The following is a 23071-nucleotide window of genomic DNA, read 5'->3' on the forward strand; positions in this document are numbered from 1 at the left end:
CACCCCTCCCCCTCCCTCCCTTCCGTCTCCCTCTGCTAGGGTGGGTGGGTCATATCCAGATGCTGGGCCCGCTCACTCCCCTCCCTTGCATGCCACCCCTCACTCTCTGTCCCCTCCCTCACTTCTCTTCCCTTGCATGCCTCCCCCTCTGTCCCTTCCGTCTCCCTTTGCTGAATGTGTATGAGAGTAGGTGTGTTGCATGGTAGTAGTGAGTGAGGCACAGAGAGTGAAAGGTACCTGCGTGTAAGGGGGGGAACCACACCTGACGTCTCACACGGCAATGTGTGTATGTGTTTCACGTCCACTCGAGTTATTGCCTATGTACTGTTTTCGCTGCTCACATCTGGCCATCTGAGCAAACATTCTAAGGGCACGAACATTCTAAGGGTGACAGTTACACACAGGCAGCTTCATGGCCTGGTGCGCCAGGAAAAAGATGTTTTACCTGGCTCAGGTGTGTTGTCTGACAGCGGGAGGTACATAAGAACACAGTCGGGGGAATGAGTAAGTGTCTGTGAAATTTTCAGTGCGTTTGGGGCAGCAGGTGCGGGGTTATTCTCGAAGCAACAAACACATGATCCTCTGAAGATGCCAGCCACAGATGCAGGCGAAACGTCAGGAGAGAATGCTGCTAGAACACGGCCATAAGCCCGGAAACCACACAGCACCCAAACGCATGGTTCCATTTTTATATATATATAGATTTAGGGTTATAAAGGAGATACCAGTGAACACACATGTCGCCTTTTACATGAATAATCATCCTATAGTCTACAGCAGGGGTAGGGAACCTGTGGCTCTCCAGATGTTCAGGAACTACAATTCCCATCAGCCCCTACCAGCATGGCCAATTGGCCATGCTGACAGAGGCTGATGGGAATTGTAGTTCCTGAACATCTGGAGAGCCGCAGGTTCCCTACCCCTGGTCTACAGCATGTCATAAACAGAAATAATACAATACAGTAATTTGTGTCAATTTATATGCTTTTTTTGTTCTATGTAATGAGGACAAAATAGATTACAAAACAAAAATAAAATGTAAGCAAACAAATAGGAGAAGGGATGGGGGAGTCTTCCTAAGTGCAGGGCAGGTATTTCTCAGTCTCTGCCAACAGAATTCCAGGCCAAAACTATGATCTTCAAGCCAAAGTGCCCAAGACCAAAAGGGCTTTGGCTCTCACCCTTCATCTTGCATGTATGACCTTTGACAGTAGGTAAGACTTTAAAAATGTGTTCTTAAGAAAGGAGCGGAATATATTAGTATGCTATTTGTTAGTTGTTAGTATGCCATTTGAATAGAAAACTGCAGTCACTACCTAATACTTGTACCACTTTAAGATTCTTTAAAACTACTATATGAATGAAGAATTTTCAATTTTATCTGATCACTTTTCATACAAAAGCTTAACAAAATGCATAAGGACCACAGGCATTCCACCATTCAAGTTCACTACTTTTAATAGCATATGGAATGAAAAAACCCTAAGATTGAAGCTCAGGCAGTATAATAAAGCACATCAATATACAATTTACGGATACAGTCCATTTTACAACAGCTTCGTTGGCTCACAGTTGATTTCTCTGTTTAATTCCAAGTGCTGCTTTTAAAGCCCTAAAAGGCCTGTGTGTACAAATCTTGCATTCTCCCAAATGAACCTGTCCATTTATTGAGATTTTCCTTGAATACTTTGCACTGTTTGCCCTTAACATTTGAAGTAAAGTTGGTGGCTCTGCTAGACAGGACCTGAGATTGCTGAACTCCTTACCCCAGGAAGTTCACTTCACTCTCTTTTTTGCTAGAATTTAGGCATCTGACTAAGGCATCTGGCCTTGTGCTGGAGTAGGGTGAGTTATCAAATTTAATAAATAAATAAATAATAGCATGAAAAAGAATATAAAAATTGGTGAATAAATGATATTTGTTAGTTGAGATTCTTAAATGATAAGAACAGGTTGGATTTATACCCTGCTTTTCTCTCCTGTAAGGAGTCTCAAAGCAACCTCTTTCCCATTTTCTCCCCACAACAGACATCTTGTGAGGTAGGTGAGGCTGAGAGAGTTCTCAGAGAAGGCAAAAACAAAATATACTTGCTGTTCCAAAAATAGTTTGTGATACACATTCTCCAAAAGACATTAAAGTCCTTTTTTTCTAACTGGGTATATGGAACCATAACAGCTATTGTTGTATTCTTGCTGAAATTTTGAGACTGGATAAGACATTAAATTCCTAGAAACTGTGAGGAAGTTATAAAAAGTTTAACTATGTTAAGATTTCCCTTGTTTTTAAGAGCAACTGGAGACACTAGAAAACAGCTGGGTTCTTGAAAGTCTATGTGTGTCCCCCTACTTTTTTCTAATTTTATTCTTCCTGATTTTTGTCTTGTCTTCTGACAGCTCATTGTGCTGATAAATGTGTCCATGGCCGTTGTATTGCTCCAAACACCTGTCAGTGTGAGCCTGGCTGGGGTGGACCCAACTGTTCCAGTGGTAAGTCTACATCTGTTGCCATCTGTCTTCTGCTCTGTCTGTTCTTTTGCCCTTACTTGTGGGCAGGTTTCAAAAAATGTATTCCAGGATTCCCTGTGTCCTGCCTGAAGAGTCAGCACTGATTTACATAAAGGTATTGGAAGTCTGTTTCCAATTTCTTTATTTTTTCTTTTTTTAAATCCCCTAAGTGCCAAGTATCAGCAGCTGAAAGCACTTTGACACATTAACCCATATGGTACTATTGCTAACTGCCTGCACATAGACAGAGAATATATAACACTGTAATCACAACAAAAATGTTTGGAACAGGCCACTGAAAGACATTTTGATTTATTTATTTATTACATTTTCTACACTGCCCACCCCAAAGGGCTCTGGGCAGTTTACAACATATAAGATGGCAAATTAAAACAGAATACAATATAAAATCACTTAAAATCAATAAATTAACAGATATAATAATAAATATAATTTTTAACAAGATGGCAAAATGGCAATCCTATTTGCATCAACGAGGGTAGGCAAGGTGGAAACAACATTAGTTGTTACAAAATCGACCATCAGATGAAATGTACGGATGGCACTTCAACGGCCCCCCCCCCCCCCCCCAAGGCTCAGCAGAATAATTCTGTCTTATAAGCCCTGCAGAACTGTGAAAGGTCTCACAGGGCATGGACATATGGTGGCAAGGAGTCCCACTAGGCAGGGGCTCCATCGGAAGCCAGTGCAGGCGGCACAGTACAGGAGAGATGTGGTCTCATATCGAACTATCTGTGAGCAATTACGCCACCACATGTTGAACCAACTTCAGCCTCCAGACCAGTCACAAGGGAAGGCCCATATAGAGCGAGTTGCAGTAATCACGACTAGAGGTGAACGTAGCATGGATCACAGTGGCCAGGTCAGTCTGGGAGAGTTAAGGGGCCAACTACCGTGCCTGACGCAGATGAAAAAATGCAACCCAGGTTGTATAAGTCACCTGGGTCTCCATAGACAGTGACGACTCCAGGTGGACCCCTGTCAAATACCCCGCTCAGGCAAAAAAAACACTTGTGAGGTTCAAAGGATTTTATTGAAGGTAAATCAGGAACAGTAAAAAGACAGTTCTGGCGAAAGCACACCAGAACAGTTGATAATATGGATAGCATGATCCCCACCCCCACATGGGAACAACAGAGTTAGTAGTGTCCAGTCTGGAGGCTGTTCCCAGCTGCAAACCTCAAGGACAGAACTTGGAGATAATTAACCACCTGCAAAAATGAAAGCGCTCTCAGAGAACCAATTCTATTTTACAGTCAGTTTTATAATGTGGGGCCAACAAATCACATTCCTTTTTCTCGAACACCCAACTCAAATCCTGGTAAGGCGTCGGGATGCTGGTAGCTATTCTGGATGGACCCTCCAATGAAGTGGCCACCCCCTCATACTCCTCTAAGCTTACTGGGGGGGGGGGATAGAACGTACATGACTGTCGCAACGAGGATCAGTGAACCGCACTATGTGATCTGCCCATTTAAAGGTTGGATCATGTTCCTCCAGCCAGGGGATTCCCAGGATTACAGGGTATTTGGCTACGTTGGCAATGATAAAACTGCGACGTTCCCAATGTTGGGCAAACTGAACTAACATCTTTTCGGTTTTTGAAAGCCAGCAGTGGCCCTTCCATCGGGCAGCTGTCCATCTGGGTGAATTGGATGGGTCTGCGAAGGGGGGTTGGGGTAAGACCTACCCTTCGACTACACTGGGATGCATGAGGCAATGCAAACATCCTGAGTCCACCAGTGCCTGAACAATCATCCTGGTTCTTCTTGAGGAGTTGGTGACAATCATGAGCAGTATCAGGGGTCCCGTCAGCACTCACCCTTTTGGTAGTGGCAGGAGGTGGATCCAGATTGCAAGCATCAGTCACAAATCCAACTCCCGTCACCTCAACATCAGAATCAGGGGAGGATGGATTCGGTCCTAATGCTACCTTCATGATCCTCTTCTTAGGTTTGCTTGGTTTGGAAGTTGTAGGCTTGGTTGATCGCATTTGGGGCGGGCCTTTAGCTGCTGGTGGCTAAATGACTGCTGTCTCCACAGTAAAGGCAGAGACCCAGCTGATGACAGTGGGCATATGGGGTCTCCTCAGGCTTGGAGGGTTGATGACTGCCAACTCTCTGAGGCCCCGCCAGGGCCACCTGCCCCGGACAGCGACTGAGAAAGGACTTGATATTGTAACTCCAAGCATACACCATTTCTCGTTTCAGCTTCACCGGCCAGCACTATCCACTCCATAAGGGTATCTGGGTTACCACTCATCGATTACCAACAACGAAGTTCAGGGTATAGAGCCTCCTTGAAGGCATTCACAAACACCTGTTCTGGCCAATTGGGTATTTTACTAGCTAAAGCCTGAAAGCCCTCAGAAAATTCCACAAACAATTTGTTTCCTTGGCACATTTGTAAAATGTCTCGCTTAGCTTGCTCTCCCAAGAAAGGGTTTTCAAAGTACATAAGGCCATCAAAAACTGCTGGAGTGAGCAGAGCTCAGGGGCCTGTCGATGAAATAACCCCACATACCAGTCCACTACTGGCCTCTCCACTAAAGCTCCCACATCATGAACCCATTCAACTTCACTAGCATAGTCTTACATATGGGCATCCACTTGCACCAGGAAGTAAGACAGGCAGTCCAGGATGCCATTGAATTGCACTTTCATTTGTCTATGAGGCACCGGGGCTGGTGCTGCCAGTACTGGGGTGGGTGGCGCCAGCTGCCAGGTTGGAATAGGAGGCGCTGTCCCAAGGCTGGAGGGGGCACAATCCCTCCTGTCTGGGTACTGGTCTGAACGCCTGTCTGGGCACCAGCCTGGATGCCGAGCTGAGCGGTAGCAGGTCGAACCTGGTTACCATCTGTGTTTGGCGCACAAGCTGCTTCTGCAAGTTGCGCTCGGAACTGGAACAGCTCCATTTCATGGTGCAACTTGGGCATCTCGGCCTGGTATTTGCTTCTCTTTTGGTTCCACTGCTCAGCGACTCTCAGGGTGTCACTTAAGGGTTCGGAATCTGAACCAGAGTCATAAGCAGCTCCTACTGGTCAGGTAAGCCACACTGCACTTTTCTGGTGCTCAGAGTGTGTCTCCACAAACTGTCAGGGTTGCGTTCCCCCGCCAAGATCAGTCCAATTCACAGCCGAATAATCCAATACTTCCCGATCAGGATTGTGTGATTCATCCAAACGTGAGACCAGTCACCCCCATTCCAGTGCTGACTGTCCTCCGTCGCACATCCAGTGATCGTTGTTCAGTGGTGGCTGCCTCAGCAATTTCAGACTTCAGGGCCTCTTCATCCAGGTCTTCCTGTACAAAGTTTGCAATATAATAGGTAGGAATCTCAGCACCCAGCACTCAGCACAATAGTGGGGATCTCAGCACCCAGCAAAGGAATGCCTAAGATTCCCTGGAAAAAAGTGATAATTGCCAATAAAACATGCACAACTTCAGCTGACGATGGGAGCGTGAAGTTGGCAACATTAACAACGTAGAACTGTCTTAATGTCAACCCCCCGCTCAGGCAATAAAACACTTGTGAGGTTCAAAAGATTTTATTGAAGGTAAATCAGGAACAGTAAAAAGACAGTTCTGGCAAAAGCACACCAGAACAGTTGATAATTTGGATAGCATGATCCCCACCCCCACATGGGAACAACAGAATACCTTTCCGCACGGGCGGAATATGGCGGCCTGGGGACGGCAAAAACGCTGTCCCCAGGCCGCCATTTGCACAGGGGGCGCAGCTGCAGCGCAGCCGAGCTGCCCTCGTGCCGCCCGACCGGCGCCAAGCCGGTGTTTCCAGAGTGCGCTGGGAAGCGCACTTTCTTGGAAACACTGGCTGGAAGCCACTGCCGTGCGAACGGCAGCGGCTTCCAGGCACTTTCCCCCCCCCCACTCCCTCCCTCCACTTACCTGCTCTCCGGCCCTCCGGCGCGTCGCCAAGGCCTGGGGACACGGCCCCTGCTCTGCGACGCTGAAGCAGGCACGCAGAGCAGGGGAGGCGTGTCCCCAGGCCCTGGCGACGCGCCGGAGGGCCGGAGAGCAGGTGAGTCCACCAGGCAACGGCGCCCAGCGGCGCCGTCTTCCCGGTTCTTTCTGCGACCGTCCATGCGGACGGTCCCAGCGTCGTCGGGTCGGCGTCAGTAACGCCGACCCAAGCCCTTCCGCCTCCGTGCAGAAAGGGCCAGAGTTAGTAGTGTCTAGCCTGGAGGCTCTTCCCAGCCACAAACCTCAAGGACAGGAGATAATTAAGCACCTGCAAAATCGAAAGCGCTCCCAGAGAATTTCCCCTCCCAACTTGATAACCCCCAGGCTGCAAAGCAAGAAGGCCACTGGCAAGGAGACCCCCTCGAGCAATGGAGGATGAAACCTCCCAATCCCCCCATTTTGGCCTGCCCACAAGACCTCTGTTTTATCTGGATTCAGTTTCAACCTGCTACATTTCAACCACCTAGCCACAGCTTCCAAACAGTGCTGCAGAGATGCAGGGGCAGTGGATGCCCCGGCCTCCATCAACAGAATGAGCTGAGTGTCAACAGCGTACTCATGGCAGATCAGCCCCAAACTCTGTACCAACTGAGCAAGGGATTGTACATAGATGTTAAATAACAATGGGGACAATAGGGCCCCCTGTTGGACACCACACCGAAGTGGGTGCCGTTGGGAGGCCCTCTCCCCAATCTTCACTTGCTGAGACCAGCCCCGGAGGAACGAGGTGACCCATTGTAAGGCCATGCCCTGAACCCCAGAAGCAACCAGGCAGTGGATCAAAAGATCATAACACTTCGGTGAGATTTAACAATACCAGCATCCCCTATCCACCTCGGTCAAGCTGCATATGGAGTGTATCTGTGACAGTGGTTAGGATAGTCTCCGTCCCATGCCCATCACAGAAGCCAGACTAGAAGGGATCCAAATCCAAATTTACATCACTATAGTCTTGCAGACTTGGAAATAATTTCACCAGAAAAGCCATGCAGTCCTAGAAAAAACAAGAGAAAACTTGGATTTACAGACTGAGGTTACAGGTAACACTTTAGCCATCATTTGAAGAAAATGTCTCGTGCACTTAAAATGTCTCTTGCACTTAAACAGCAGATGTCATCTTCTTTCCAGGATTAGCATTCTTAGGACTTTTCCCAGTTTGAAAGCCAGCTGTGTTAGTAACAAAAACAATTACTTTCAAGCCTATGTCTGTTTTGTCGATCTCCCACTTGTGTGTGTACGTATGTATGCTTGCTTAATCTTTGTCTGTCCTTGCTGATTAAATCTGGCCAAAAGGTACTATTACCAAGGTCCTGGCCCTGTTTTGGATAACACTATTAGTCCAAGGACTAGAGTTGGCATCTTCAAGAGAGGGATCTCATTCCTATGACCTTAAAGTAAGCTATGACTAAGGCATTAAAAAAAACCTATTGGTCAGTTTTAAATTTCCCTCTTGTTTGTACAAGATGCTTCTGAGAGTGCTGGCAATTCAATTTCAGGTGACTTCCAACATAGATATGTAGGAGTCAGAATTTTTCTGTATTGTTTGACTGGAATGGATTGTGGTAGAAATATTTTGCAGTGCCTCTGTCTTTCCTGGTAGCTCTCAGAAGGTAGTGCTGGATGGTTGTTGCTTGGTACATACCTGGGCACAATTATACTTAACCTTTGTAATACCTAGAAGAATACGTGCCCTTCATGGGCATTGAGAGAATGCCCAAGTACTTTAGTTGCTTCAAAACATTGCACCAGGGGCTTAACAAGTGTTTACAGTGATAAGCATATGATGCCAGTGCTGTGTCAGTTTCACAAGTTTCCAGTTTGTTTTTGGGCCCCCATCTGAGTGCTGATTTTGGCCTCTAAAACTGTAAACAGCTTTAAATCTGAAGAACAACCTCCACTCATATATCTCTGTCTTGGATCAACTGGAGGTCCCCTGTTTGTGAATTGTTTCGTCAGAGAGCTTGCTTAGTCATTATCCCCAGGCTGTGGAATAGTGAAGGATCAATGGAATATTCATCTGAAGACCAATAAAATAAAGTTTCTTTTTATTATTTTTTAAAAAATAAAGTTAACTGAAATCAGAAATTCACCAGTTGTGTTTAAGAGACTGAAGTTCCGTTCACCTTAATAATTTTCTCTTTCTTTCATTTGTGCTGTTGTTAAAGCCTTTTTGTTACTGCATTTTTGGTCTCTACTTGCTACTAGTAGAACCAAGTTGAACAGTGCCAATACTGTGCTCTTGCTATGGCACATAGAAGTCATGTGAAAGAGCCCTTCCTGCCGTACCTTGAACTGAGTGGTCCCCTGTGATGTTTGTGATCTTGTGTAAAAGTTTTTGCATACTAATCACAGCTTGCTTGAAGTTTTAAAAATTGTTTTGGATTGTAGTTAATACTTCAGTGATGGATTAGAAAGGAAAAGGGCATGTTGTTCTCATGCTGGTGAGGCAGGGTTTGGGGAAATAGGCCTGGTCTGGGCATCCTGGCATGTATTCATGTTTCTCTAGCAGACAAAGGAGAAGTGAGATGCTTTTGTTGGATTGTCCTCCTGCAAATTGAATTATCCACAGTTGTTCCAAAACGAGTAACACTTTCAGCCTGCAAAATTTCAACAATGCTGTTTGTTATTGTTTGAGCCATAAGGTATGCATGATTTTCTCATCTATGTTGACAAACAGAGCTTTCTTCTGCAGACTGGTAGTGAAATTCTCACTGGAGCCATGGATGATTGGCTAGTAGGAAATACTTTATATTCTTCTCTGGAATTAATTCATAGCATTCATATCGTATTACAGCTCTGTATAAATAACTCTTCATAAAAAAAGTTCAGTCACAACATAGCTTTTGTAGGTACTGAAAAAAGTAGCTGGGGCATAGGGACAGACAATTTTGACTAGGGAAATAGTATAGAGTTATAAGTACCCTTCTTCCCACCAAAGCATTTTGAAGTCCAGTGGCATTCTGCATTGAAAGACAGGCATGGGGGGAGCAGGAACCCATGTTCTGCAGTCCTGACCAAAGTTGTGGCCCTGCATTACTTTAGAGGGAGTTCCCATGGAGAGTGGCAGATAGTGTATGGCTGCTGGTCCCCTAGAGGACACATGACAAAGTTATATCTAATTAGGCCCCAGTATGTCAAGTCAGGAGGGCCAATAAAATACAGTTCTCTCCTTTATTTTCTCTTTCCCCTGCTATGTACATTGAGTGCTCTTTCTTAGTTCAGAGGCACCTTGCTTTGCTTTACCTTTTGAACTGATCTTTTATTCTTTTCATGATTTTAACTGAAATCCTTGGGAGACAAGACTGCTATATCAACACATCTAAATATCCAGTCTGCTATGAGAGTAGCTTTAACCAGATATCTTTGTTTTGTCATGGAACTTAATGACTTGAGAAGCTCATAGGAGCATTGTTTTAGAGCATCATTTTGAGTACAAAATTTAGTTAAGGGATTAGAATATTATAGTTTCTCTTATCTTGATCCAAAAATGGTATAGATAAAAAAATGCTATTTTAGGCTTATTTTTATTTTACTTGTTTTTGAAATATTTGTTATGACATATTGGATATTTTGGTTGACTGAAGTATATCTTATAGAAGCAAAAGGAGCAAGATAGCAGGCAAAATAGACATAAAAGATATAGATTTATAGAATATTATCTCTTTATCAAAAGAACTGACATTAATATGAACTAAATTATGTTATTAAGGGTTATTGAGTTGAGTGAGTAGACAGATCAATTGCACTTGAGCAAACAGAAAACAAGTTGAAACTATCCCTTGCAGCTAGGTCATCAGCATAGCACATCTTCAGAAAAAAGCTGTTAAGAATAATTGATTGATTTGGTGGTTTCAGAATGTATGAAACCCAGGGTTAGTTAAAGCTGTAGTGAAAGACTCTAAATCTCAAACATCTTAGAAAACAGACTTCAGAAGGCATTTGTATCACAAGACATTTTTGCTGCATATCGTGTTTACTTATTTATTAAAACGTTTATATCTCGTTTTTCCTTGTGGTTGAAGGCACTGTTGCAGATTTTTTTAAAAAGCAGGAACCTGTGAGAAAATTCATGAGGAGAAAATCTCATCTTTGCCTAACTGGTCATTCTGCTTATGCTATCTCTATTTTTTCCTCCCCCAATAGGCATTGTAGCTTCTCCTTTCATTCCTTACCTCCTGACAGACCCCCATCTCCCTGTCTTTCAAACTGAACTGCAACAGCTATTTTGCTACTTAGGTGATGTTGTCTGTGGTTGCCTAGGTAATCCAGAATGGCTGCCGAGATCTTGTGAGGTAATCTTAAGGGATCTTGGCATTTAAAACCTTTTAGTTTTTTTTTAAAAAAATTCATCTTCTTTTTAAGGTAAGATTTTTCTACAAACCTGGGTGTGCCCCCAGGTTTGCTGAAACACCTTCTCTCTGTGTACTTGGTCCCTCTGTATGGTTTTTTTTAAAAAAATCTGTCCTTTGGGGCCATGTTCAAATTACTGTATAAATATTAGAAATCATAACTTCAATCAGACACCAAGGTAAGCATGTATACATTTATTGATTTTAATCTGTCTAGAACAACTAGGGACTTTTGTGCGCTTTCTGCTCATGGCGCAGCTGTTTGCTTGCAGAGTGGTTTTTTCCACGGTTTGCTTCTCATAAGGGAACTCCTGCTGCAAAACATCTCCATGCCGATTGGATCTGCCATTAGACCCACATGCTGCTTCCTTTTTGTTGAGCGATCTTCCTCTGAGGAGTTTCCCTGCCACCTTTGTTTCTGTGGTCCTGGTTTGAGTCTATTGAGAATGCAATTGACCATGTCAATTTCATTAGTCTATTGCTCCACCAATAGATCTGTAGTGTGATTTAAAAAACAACAACAGTCCTTTTGATCCTGGCCAGAAGAGCTGTTGTGTGGGTAGGTGAAGCTAGGAGGAGCTGGAAAACCTGAAGGATGCATAATGCATGGTAATTCCCTTCATCTTCCTTGTGAAGCAAAAGAAAATTTGTACAGTCTAGTTTCAGAAACCACAGAGCTTCTCTGGTATGAGAGTGCAGTGACTTCTGAAAAGGCCAAAATGAGTGCATAATTGAAAATCCATCCCAAAGGGAATGTGTGCTCAATGTGGGACAGACCACAAGTGAATAAAACTCATAATCTGGAAATACCTCCATCGCCTTGCCCCCTGAAGGCTCCAGTTTGACTAGATACACCTCTGCTCACACATCCTCTCCTATAGCAGGCTCCTGTTCAAGTTTCCATAGAACTAGCCAATGGGGGAACCCCTGAGAGGACCTGTCTAACTCCTGTACCTCCAGAATACCATTTTTGGGACCCCAAGAATGGAGAAGACAGGCCCCAAGAATGGAGAAGACAGATGGCTGGAGCTGAAGCTTGGACAAGACTGAGGAAAAAGCACTTGGAAGGTCTGAGCCTCCCACACTCTAGTGTCTCAGGAAAAAGAGACACATGTTGTAAATCTTTCCAGGATCAGGGACCACTCCCTGGGAATAGAAAAGATTGCAACTCTCAGTTCCCTAAATAATCCAGCACTTGTGTCCCCACCTTTGCTGGTTCAACCTCCTCTTTGGTTCAACTTGTGTTTTGCTCAGAGACTGGCTGATTCTGAAGCTCTAGCTTTCTACAGATCTCAAGTTTCAGCTGCACCATTGCCAACTTGGTTGCCTATTATCCTTGAATCTTGCTATGTCCACATGCATGTTAGGTACCCTCTTTCCCTCTAGAGCAGGGGTAGGGAACCTGCGGCTCTCCAGATGTTCAGGAACTACAATTCCCATCAGCCTCTGTCAGCATGGCCAATTGGCCATGCTGGTAGGGGCTGATGGGAATTGTAGTTCCTGAACATCTGGAGAGCCGCAGGTTCCCTACCCCTGCTCTAGAGTGATTTTAGAAAGGATTGTCAGGTAATATTGCACACATCCGTACGTAATGTATAGTTTTAGTTTCAGATTTCTTTTCTACAGAACCTAGTAGGAAGTAAGTGAATGATGTTATTGGCACAGTACATTGGCCAGTACGTGAGTATCCTATCAGACTATACCAGTATAAAAGGGACGTTTCTTGTCCTTTTTTATCTTCTACTTCTTTAAGAACAACTTGGTTTCACTGGTAATATTCATTTTAGTCTATAGGAACAATTCAGGGGAAATTCAAGTGAGAAAACAAACTTAATTGCATTTACTTAATGCTAATAAAATTTTAGTTAAAGACTGGTCCTTATTATTTAGTGAAAATGTTTGATAAAGAAAGAAAAATGAGAACTTGAGCCTGATATTTCATGTTGAGTCTTCAGGTTTGACGAATCAAAAATGACAAATCCTTGTGTGTATTTTTTTCTTTCAAGTTCAGCAAATTTGTTATGGAAATTTCAGATACAAACATCATGCTATCCTGTAGTGTTATTTACCACCAGGAATGTTTGTAAAGTTTGCAAGTTCTATACTTGCAGTATTTTTCTCACAGGATGTGGCAGACTTTGAAGAGAACAAGAAACAGTATCCCTTGGCACAGTTTCTGTGGGACACACATATGAAGTCCAAACTCTGCCAGATTCTCAGAGAAACTTTTAAGTGTTTAATGAACTCTTGAAAGACTGAACTGGTTTGACAACTAAAGTGAAAGAACACATTCTGCCAATGCAGATAGAACCAGAGAACATAACCAGAGAGTTCAAGGTCACCTGAACACAAACTTAAAAGTCAGATTTTTTCTGAATTAGAACAAAACTTGAGCCATTTTTTTAAGTGACTGTTGGCCATTAAGTGAAACAAACCCTTTTACAAAATCCAACCAACTTTTCGTTCAGTCTCATCTATTTTCCCTCCTAACTATAGTCCCACTTCCAATGCCTTTGGTTCGTGCAGGTCCTGTGATTCCAAACAGCCTTTTTGATGGTCATAGGGCACACATTTTTCCTGTTTTCACTGAAAAAAAGCTGTTTGGATCCATTTTAACCCATTAGTCGGGGTTAACTAAGAAATGTTTGAGGTGATACACTTAAAAGAGCAATCCTAGAGTTACTCCAGTCTAAGCCTGTTGTAAGTTAATTTTTTCAATTTAAATAAGTTAGTTTCCCAACTAAAATAAATAATCATGATAAAATCATTATTATATTCCTATATGCATTTCCGTCCAGTAGCACCTTAGAGACCAACAAGAATTTTTGGGTTGTCAGTCTCTTAGTTGTCATAGCAACCATAAATAGCCGAGTAGCCCCCACTAAGGTGACCTCAGCAAATTCCTTGGAACTAAGAACCTCAGGGTCCTCAACTTCATACATGAGACCAAGCATGATACATGACGCACTTTTGTAAACTGCCCTTGGGTCCATTAGAAGTGGAAAGCATTCTAGAAATATTTAATAAACAAAAATGGGAAAGCCCTGTCTTCTCATTATTCTACACACGCTACAAAGATAATTCTGCTGAGCAGAGTGCTGTAGAGGGTATAGAATCCTGATATATGCCAGGAATTATACCTTTTTATCTAGTGAGCCTGTGTTGGTGATGTAGCATGCATAACTGGAGAAGACTTACCCTTCTCATTTTATTTAACCCTGTTTCAGTAATGGAAGTCAGATCATTGCCTTCACTCAAGACTACCTTTGGATAAGTTCTATTTTAGTGTGGGCCAGCCTAGTATTAAGGAAGATCACTAGGTTGACGTCAAATCAAAATGGTAGCTAGAATCTTCTGCCCTTAATGAGGGAAAATGCAGTGCACCCTGAAAAGTATAACCATTTCCATCTTATCTATGCACTTAGCTATGCACTTCACCTTCCACTTTATTATTTATTTAAAATATTTATATCCCACCTTTATGCCAAATTAGGGTGCTCAAGGCAGGGTACAATGGAATCATATAGCAGTCTGTTGAAGTAAAATTATTACCATATTTTACAACATCCATGGTTCTATTAGAATAAAAAGAAATCTTTCCCTTTTCATAGAAATACCAGTTTAAATTGGAAGAATCTCCAGTAGTTCAGACCATATTTATGTTACAGGCATTACATTTTGTTTCTTTTCACCTCTATTAGACTGCAGAAGGAAAACAGTTCAGTCTGTTTTGTGTTCTTTCTTCATACTTCATAACCATGTGTACCCATCTCCAGGTTCTTAAGGATACAGAACAGTGAATTGTCAATGTCACCAACTCCACTAGCTTTGCGAATTACACTAAAAATAACAAAGAATTCTAAAAGCTTTAATCAGCTACTTTTTTGTTTGATTGAGTTCCGGTAGCAACACAGATCTCCAGATGCTATTAAAGTAAGCTATTTATACTGACATTCAAATCTTATAAATGAAAACTTTATCAAATGACTTTAACAACAACTATGAAATAACCACAAACTTATGCAGAGAGAAAGCCCACCACAAATTGCATTGGGATGATAAACCACATTCATAGTTGTGTTTTTAAGTTTTCCTGTAATTATGATTCTTCCTGTTCGTCAGAGCCATCTGTTCTTGTTCTTAACAATTTTCAGTTTTGTCTTTGAGTTCCTAAATATGTCAAAGGTTTTGTGAAATGTATTACATGAAAGCCGTACCATTCCTGTCCTTTTATATCTCTGAACACCACATTTACCCTTTTCTTCTATTTCATGGATCAAAAAGCTTTTACAAAAAAATTCAACTTCGATTCTTGAATAAAAATCCTTTTTTTGCACACCACAATAATGAAGAATGCTGAATATGCCAGAGGGCAGAAAGCCTTCAATACAACATATGAAATAGGATAATCATAGCAAGAAAAGATTCTAGAGAAAACCCAGATGTGATAGGAAATGCACTATACAAAAATTTGCTAAGTATTTCTGCAATACATAGGAAAATTGTTTTCAGTGAAAATGATTCATTATTACTTTCACAATGTACAACTTTCTATTTATGCATGCTTTTTGCCATTCACAATTATTCTTGTTGAGACCTACAGAATTGAATTATAAAATATTTCATGGGAATGCTTATGTAGACTTCTGTGACAAACAACAGCAAGGTTACTATCCAAAATTACTGTCTGAATAAGGTTTTAAGCCCAGTTTTGGCTCTGAAATCACTTTGATCACTTGAACAAATGACCTGAAGAGATGCAGTGTGGTAGTAGTAGTGGTACTCTGATTTCTCCTGAATATCAGTAGCTTCTGGCACCATCAACCATGGTATTTTTCTTGATTGCTTTGGGATGCTGAGGTGGAACCATGCTCCAGCAGTTCCATGTCTGTCTTGTGAGTAGGTTCAGAAATACAGTGCTGGGAAACCATGGTTGCAAACCATGGCAACTGTGTTGTGGTGTTCCATGGGATTATGTATTGTCCCTCATGGTAACTGCTGGCAGGGAGAATTGACAATCTCCTTCCAGTTTTTTTTCAATTTAGTCAATAGAGATAAAAGTAAACTAATAGTAGTCGGAGAAAGGACCTCCATGCACCACCTGTTGGTGTGTGGAGTCCTTCAAGGGGCAAGTCTCTCTTCAATATTGTTTAACATTTATATGTGTCCTCTTGCCCAACTGATTTGGCCTGGGTTGTTACCAGTATGCTGATGACACCCAGATGTATCTGTTGATGGACAACCGGCCAGATTTTGTCCCAGATACCTTGACCAGTTGCTTGGAGGCCATGATAGACTGGTTGAAAAAGAGCCAACTGAAGTTAAGTCCATTGAAGACGGCAGTCCTGTGGTTGGGCCAGGGAGGTACTGATAAGAGTTGCCAATTGCTAACTCTTGATGGCTTGCAATTAACACCTATGCAAAGAATCTAGGTGTCAAGAGTCAAGGTCAAGAGTTTAGGTGTGATTCTTGATGCCTCCCTATCTGTGTAGGTTAAAGTAACACAGGTGTCCCACCTGACATTTTACCATCTTCGCTGGGCAAGGCTACTGGAAACCTACCTATCCCAATCTGACCTAGCCACAGTGATCCATCCAATGGTCACCTCTAGGCTAAATTACCACAACTTGTTGTATGCAGGGCTGCCCTTTGGCCTGCCCCAGAAACTCCAGCTGGTGCAAAATGAAGCAGCTCAGGTCCTGACTAGGACCCCAAAATGAATGCACACACAGCCAGTGCTTCACCAGCTGAATTGGCTCCAGGAGGAGTACTGAATCAGGTTCAAAATTTTGGTACTCCATGTGCTGGCAGGGCAGGGCAGGTGTGCTGCTATGACAGCATCAGCACTGAAAAGACTTCTGAGGCAGGGAGTCACCCGGACCCAGGGTCAGTCAGTTTACCGTCAGGTCTAAGCACAACACAGCAAGCCAGTGGGAGAGGCAAGTAACACAGAGAGGCAACTGTCCAGAGAGGCAAGTAACACAGAGTAGACAAACCAGGAGGGAGTAACCGAGAAGCGAGATTGGGGGAAGCTGATCCAAGATCAAAGCAGGGTCCAAACACTCAGAACAGGGGCATGGAGGAGTTGCTGAGAAACTCATGCATTGCATCCACAGCTGTAGCCCTTACAGCAGCTCATTGTACAACTTGGGCTGGGCTGCTTGCTTGGGAAGGCTGCTGCAAAGACTTCAACCGACGCTGGGCTTGCATGTGAGCAGAATGACACCTGCCCTTCAAGGCCACCCTCAGGTTCTGCTGCAGAAATGCTGTGTTACATCGGAGGAATCAGAAGTGCTATCATCCTGCCTGGTGTTCCTGATAAGCCATGAACTGGGAAGCTGTAATTCTTCCTCTTCTGCTGACACAGCTGGTGTGGCTCTGCAAGGCTCAGGCAAGTTTTCCTCTGATGAACTGTCAGCCACAGCAGGGAAGGGCATGTCACTCTCCTTCAAAGCCCTTAACAGTATGCGGCTATCATAACTCTGGGGCTGCCTCTTTCATGACGTTCCCCTGAAGAGCATTGTGGTTGGCAAATAAGGACTTGCTGGTAGTCCCTGGCCTGAAAGAGATCTGGCTGACCTCCACCAATGTTGAGGCTGGGGTGCTGGAGGCATCTGTTGGAGGAGCGAAGGCTTCTGCTGGACCCCTTCAGGCTTGGTGGGCCTTTTGGGGAGGGAGGCTTTGTCCGGGGCCTACAAGTCCGGCTGGCCTTTTTGGTTGGGGGGAAGGGAGGGAAGGTTTCTGCCGGGCCCCTGCAGGTCTGGTTGGCTCTTTTGGGGGGGGGGGGCGGCTCTGCCTGCTGGAGAAGTCTGTTGGGGCAGGGCTGGGCCAAGGGGGAAGGGAGAGGGGTTTGGGGGTGATTTTCTGACCCCTACATGACTTAACAGGGGAAATCCGGATGTCCCCATTGTTGCATCGCCACTGACAGTAATCCAATCTGGAGGTAACGATTGCATGGATCACTGTAACTAGGGCAGGGCAGGGCAGGTAAGGAGCCAGCTGCCAATTTGGTGAAGGTGGAAAATGCTTTCCTGGGCCTCCAAGGAGAGGAAAGTGTAGATGTTAAGTACACATCCGTCTTCAAAAGTGCCGAAATCCCAAGAATGATGTCCAATAATACTGCAACATGGCCTTGCCCCCTGAAGGAGGAATTTATAGCTTGGGATTATTTCCATCCATGAAGTTGTCATTTGACATTGAGCTTCAGGGAGCATACATATTTTTTCTTTTATTACAGTTTATTTTAAAGTTGTATTGTCTTACAGTTTTATACATTTTAATAGTGTCTGTACAATATAATATTCTTATTCTCAAAAGCATTCTTTCACATGAGATATCAAAAATGAAGATATCAAAAATGAACTGCTTCTGTCCTTGAATATGTACTGCAGAATACTAAAGCAATGTTGCTCCCAAATGATCTGAATGTGCAAGTAAAAAATTACAAATTGAAATTTAACAAAATAGTTTTACTTGCTGAGACTATACTGTGTACTGTTTATAATATCACATAACTTGCTAATGGAAATACTGGTTTGTACACTAACCAACTCCTGGAGATAGAGTATGAAATACTGTTGCATATTCCCTGAGCTGTGGAGGCTGATCTGGGGAATTCAGATTAGCCTGTGCACTCCCACACACGCCAGCTGGGTGACCTTGGGCTAGTCACAGCTTCTCGGAGCTCTCTCAGCCTCACCCACCTCACAGGGTGTTTGTTGTGAGGGGGGAAGGGCAAGGAGATTGTAAGCCCCTTTGAGTCTCCTGCAGGAGAGAAAAGGGGGATATAAATCGAAACTCTTCTTCTTCTTCTTCTTCTTCCAAACTGTTGAAAAGTTTCAGCAGCAGCTGTACCACCACCAAGATTTGATTTCTTTTGGCTTGGGAGTTAGGCTACTGACTAAACCCTACACCAAAATAATGCTAAAATACACCACCATAACTCAAAGAACTGTAAATCTTTCAATGGAGCTGCATTTGCCCCTTGGGGAAAATACATGATGAACAATATAGTTCCTGTATGTTTTTCAAGTTTGGTAAATAGCAGGAGAGAAAATAGTGATTCCCCCAATCAGTGTAATTAGTTACTGCTCCTCCAATTGCTATCAGCATTTGAAAAATGAACAAGGAATATTTGACCCATTTGCAGATCTTGCTTGATTTTTTTTCACTACCTTTAGTGGTGATAATCAGAAATCAGGCCCTTAAAAGGATAGGAATATGTTTGTGTGTGCATGTGCGTACATGTGCATACAGTCACTGCAATTTGTATTATTTGAGGTGACATGAGGTGACATGGCTGTGCACATCACAGCAGCTGCATTTTGACCATACACATAAAAGACTCACTTGTAACCACCAGTTTTGTGAGATTCTGGCTGATTTCCAATCCCGTGGGCAGCCTTTCAGTTTAAAAACCCCCTGAAACAAACTGGACTACATAAATGCACTGTGAACACAACTGGTAGCCATACAAGATAATTTATTTATTCCTTCCACTAGTAGTCCATAAAATGGCTTAAAATAAAATAGACATTAAAAATAAAAGAAACAAAAGAAAATGAAGACAACAGAAAATTAGATAAAATCTGGAAATCACTAAAGCTTCTACAAAACGTGGTGGTGGAAAGTGTGCCATCAAGTCACAACTGACTTTTGATGACTGTAGGGTTTACAAGGCAAGAAATGCTCATTACCTGCCTCCTCGTGGGCTGAGAGAGTTCTCAGAGAACTGTAACTGGCCCAAAGTCACCCAGCAAGTTTCCTATGAAGAAGTGGAGAATCCAACCTGATTTTCCAGATTAGCATCGGCTGCTTTTAATCACTACACCATATTAGCACTCTTCTATAAAACTGCAGAGCAGAAATCAATCTATAGAAGCCCCGGAAGATAGCAAGGTATTGATTTGAAATTAAAGATAGATAGGTCACATGTCTGTCTGGGGAATAGGCACCAGTGTAGTTCTCAAAGACCAGGCAGGCTCACATGAGAGTAGACAGTACTTCAACTGCTTTGGTTTTAAGCCATTTAAGGCTGTAAAGATCAAAACCAGTACCTTGAACTGTACTTAGAAATGTTTTAGCAGCAAGTGCAATTTTTTTCAACAATGGAATAACTATGCTCAGAATGCTTTTAAGAAGCACCTTGTGCCAAAGTTGTCACCTGAGCTTCCAAATCAAAGGCTGGGTCTAACAACTCCCCAAATTGTGAATCTGCTTTTTAAGACTCAGAGCAACCTTGCCTAGGGTAGGCTGACTAATAACTCCTGGAACTTTTGAAACACCTCCCAACATGGCCTCCTCTGATCTGCTTCAAAAGGTAGCTATGTTGGTCTGCAGTAGAACAGTTAGATTCAAGTCTGACAGGAAAGTATCCAGAGCTTCCTAAAGAAAACAGTAGTTCTCTTTTAAGCAAGAAATACCTTTAACTTACTTGGCTGGGTAGCACAGTGGCTACAGAAAATGAAAACTTACAAGTGTGGGAGAGAAACAGAGGATGCTTCGCCACCACTTTCTAAGTAAGATTGGAGACTATTTCTTTTCAATTAATGGTCCATCTTTCCATGTTCTGGTCTCTAACCGTTATGCACCCTTGGCTGAGGCTCCAGAAGATTTATTAGGAACCTTGCTCTAGAATATTCCTCTGGAGGTTGCCTCTGATAAAGTTGAAGACCAAGCCCTCCTTCTGCTTGGGTGAGGTAAAAAACTGAAATAACAAATGTAATTTTGATGAACTTGCTTGTTTTGACTGCAAAAACTGTGAACTATTATCTTCAGAAATATTCAAGTGCTGTTCTTAAATATAGAGGACATATCCAGGAAAAACTCTGAACAGAGTCCCCATCTAAGCTCATGACCTGCCCAGAATGGAGTTGCTATCTTACCCAAGTCAGGAGACAGAAATCTCTATAATAGATAGATATGCCTCCTATAGATTCAAGTCCAGCAGCACCTTAAGGACCAACACAATTTTTGGAGAATAATTTTTGAGATGCAATTCTTGCTTTGTCAGCTCAGAAAAAAGAAGCATTGACTCTCAAAGCTTATACCGCCAAATCTAGCTGTTTTTCTGAAGTGGATTTCTTAACTCTGTGCTTCTTGATTCAACTTGGTAAATGCAATCTCTTTAGCATCTACTGTCAAACTGCCCCTCTTTCATATCTGACCTTGGAACAGACATAGTAGCACTATGGTATATATTTCAATTAAACCCCACTGTAACCTGAGGATATTAACTCAAAGACTGCATGTTTTTAGCAAATTAACAACTGTATATCTTCCATGTGTTTTCCTGTACTTATATCACTAAACAGAAGCGATTAGAATGAATCACTGTTTCACCTTCATCATTTGTAAACATACTTCTGCGGAGCCTCTTTAAACACTGTATTTCAGTACAATATTGCTCATACTCTGTGCAGGAACTATTCTTGACAAATCTTTTCAATATCCTGTAACCTTTCAATTTAGAGGTCAGACAGTATTTGGCAGGAAACTGTGATAAATTTGTCTTGAAGAAGAATGTTATTTGTTCCCATTAATCATGTTGCATTTCACAGCAATAGCCACATGTCATGGTTAGAGAAAATATGCTGACAGACTTCTAGTATGTGGCTGTTGTGGGTTTTCTAGGCCAGTGATGGCGAACCTTTTCGAGACCGAGTGCCCAAATTGCAACCCAAAACCCACTTATTTATCGCAAAGTGCCAACACCGCAATTTAATCTGAATACTGAGGTTTTAGTTTAGAAATGCGTTACTCAGGAGTAAGCATGGTGAAGCAACCGTGCAATGCTTTGAATGGGTGAATCACAACCCTAGAAGGGTTTACTCGGAAGCAAGCCCCATTGCCAGCAACCGAGCTTTCTCCCAGGTAAACGATCACGTCCAGGCCAGTCTAGATGTGTGTGTGTGTGTGGGGGGGGTGATTTTCCACCCCTCTACATGACAGACTCTGTGCACGCGTGCCCACAGAAAGGGCTCTGAGTGCCACCTCTGGCACCCGTGCCATAGGTTCGCCACCGCTGTTCTAGGCTGTGTGGCTGTGATCTAGTAGTTTTTTGCTCCAAATGTTTCACTTGTATCTCTGGCTGGCATCTTCAGAGGCAAGTCATAGTCTGGAGTGATTGCGTGATGGGGTATATGTTTTGTCCTCTTCACAGGTGAGAGGGCGTGTGTGAGACGTATTTGCATGTATCTAGGTGGAGTTCAATTGCTGTTGCATTTGCATCTGTCATCCACACAATCACTCTACACTATTCCATGGAGAGAAAAACATCTTACCATGATTTCCTTCTGAAGATGCCAGACATAGATGTGGGCAAATTGTTAGGAGCAAAAACTATCAGACCATGGCCACACAGCTTGGAAAGCTTAGAACAGCCAATTAATTCCAGCGGTGAAAGCTTTTGGCAATAGAATTCTAGTGTATTTGACTGAAGTCACAACTCTTGAACTTCATTAAGTATTCAAGTTAGAAATTCTCTGGAATACTAAACAACTAAATTCCTCTTTTTTTGCAGAAAAATATTAATACACTACAGTATATACACAGGCATGGATAATTTCAATTAAATTATGTAACCAAAACCAGAGTTAAAACCATAACTGCAATATACAACAACAAAATATTAAAAATCAAGTTTTCCTACCAGTAAGGATGGTATCTATCATTAAACAATAAGTACAGTAATCTATGAAAGTGCTATAAACAAAAAGAACTTATAGAAAACAAAAAACCGGAGGCCTGCCATTAATGGTTTCCTCTGTACTTTTTTTCTCCTGATACTACATAAATCTGGTGCAATTGAATAAAATGCATGAAACAGCATTGAAGGAGTGGTACTTGGCAAATGGAAGGCCTCTTTAAATAGAAACATTGTGAATAAATTAAGAGAAAGTTCTGCACCTTAAGTTTCAAATAGATGTGACAAATATCACTAGAGATGGCGGTTCGGGAGTTCCGACCCAGCAGTTCGGCGCAAGCTGGGTGTGGCTCGGGTGAGCTCGGGTGCCGCTGGGCTGAGCCAAGGCCCTCCGAACATCAGCCGCTCCAAATCCATGAGGTTCGGAGCGGCAGGTCCCCCGAACTGCAGCTCACTCCGAGCCTGGGGAAAAAAATCCTCCCGCGTGCATGATGAGCCCTGCAAGGGCAGCGTGGAATCCCGACCTCCCAAAAAGAAAAAAACCTCCCCTGTGCACAAACAGGCAAGCC

The 23071-nt window shown here is 43.0% G+C and overlaps 1 protein-coding gene across 2 annotated transcripts in view; it reads left to right on the forward strand.

Annotated features, from left to right (window-relative positions):
- The window catches only part of MEGF10 (multiple EGF like domains 10), a 138299-nt gene that overhangs the window by 46666 nt on the left and 68562 nt on the right, over positions 1-23071 (forward strand). For both annotated transcript variants that reach the window (XM_048503647.1, XM_048503646.1), the window contains exon 5: positions 2395-2487. In XM_048503647.1, coding sequence (XP_048359604.1) covers positions 2395-2487 — 93 coding nt within the window. The remainder of the gene's footprint in view (positions 1-2394; positions 2488-23071) is intronic.

Source organism: Sphaerodactylus townsendi, linkage group LG07 (assembly GCF_021028975.2).
Source record: "Sphaerodactylus townsendi isolate TG3544 linkage group LG07, MPM_Stown_v2.3, whole genome shotgun sequence".
In the NCBI taxonomy this organism is placed as follows: Eukaryota; Metazoa; Chordata; class Lepidosauria; order Squamata; family Sphaerodactylidae; genus Sphaerodactylus; species Sphaerodactylus townsendi.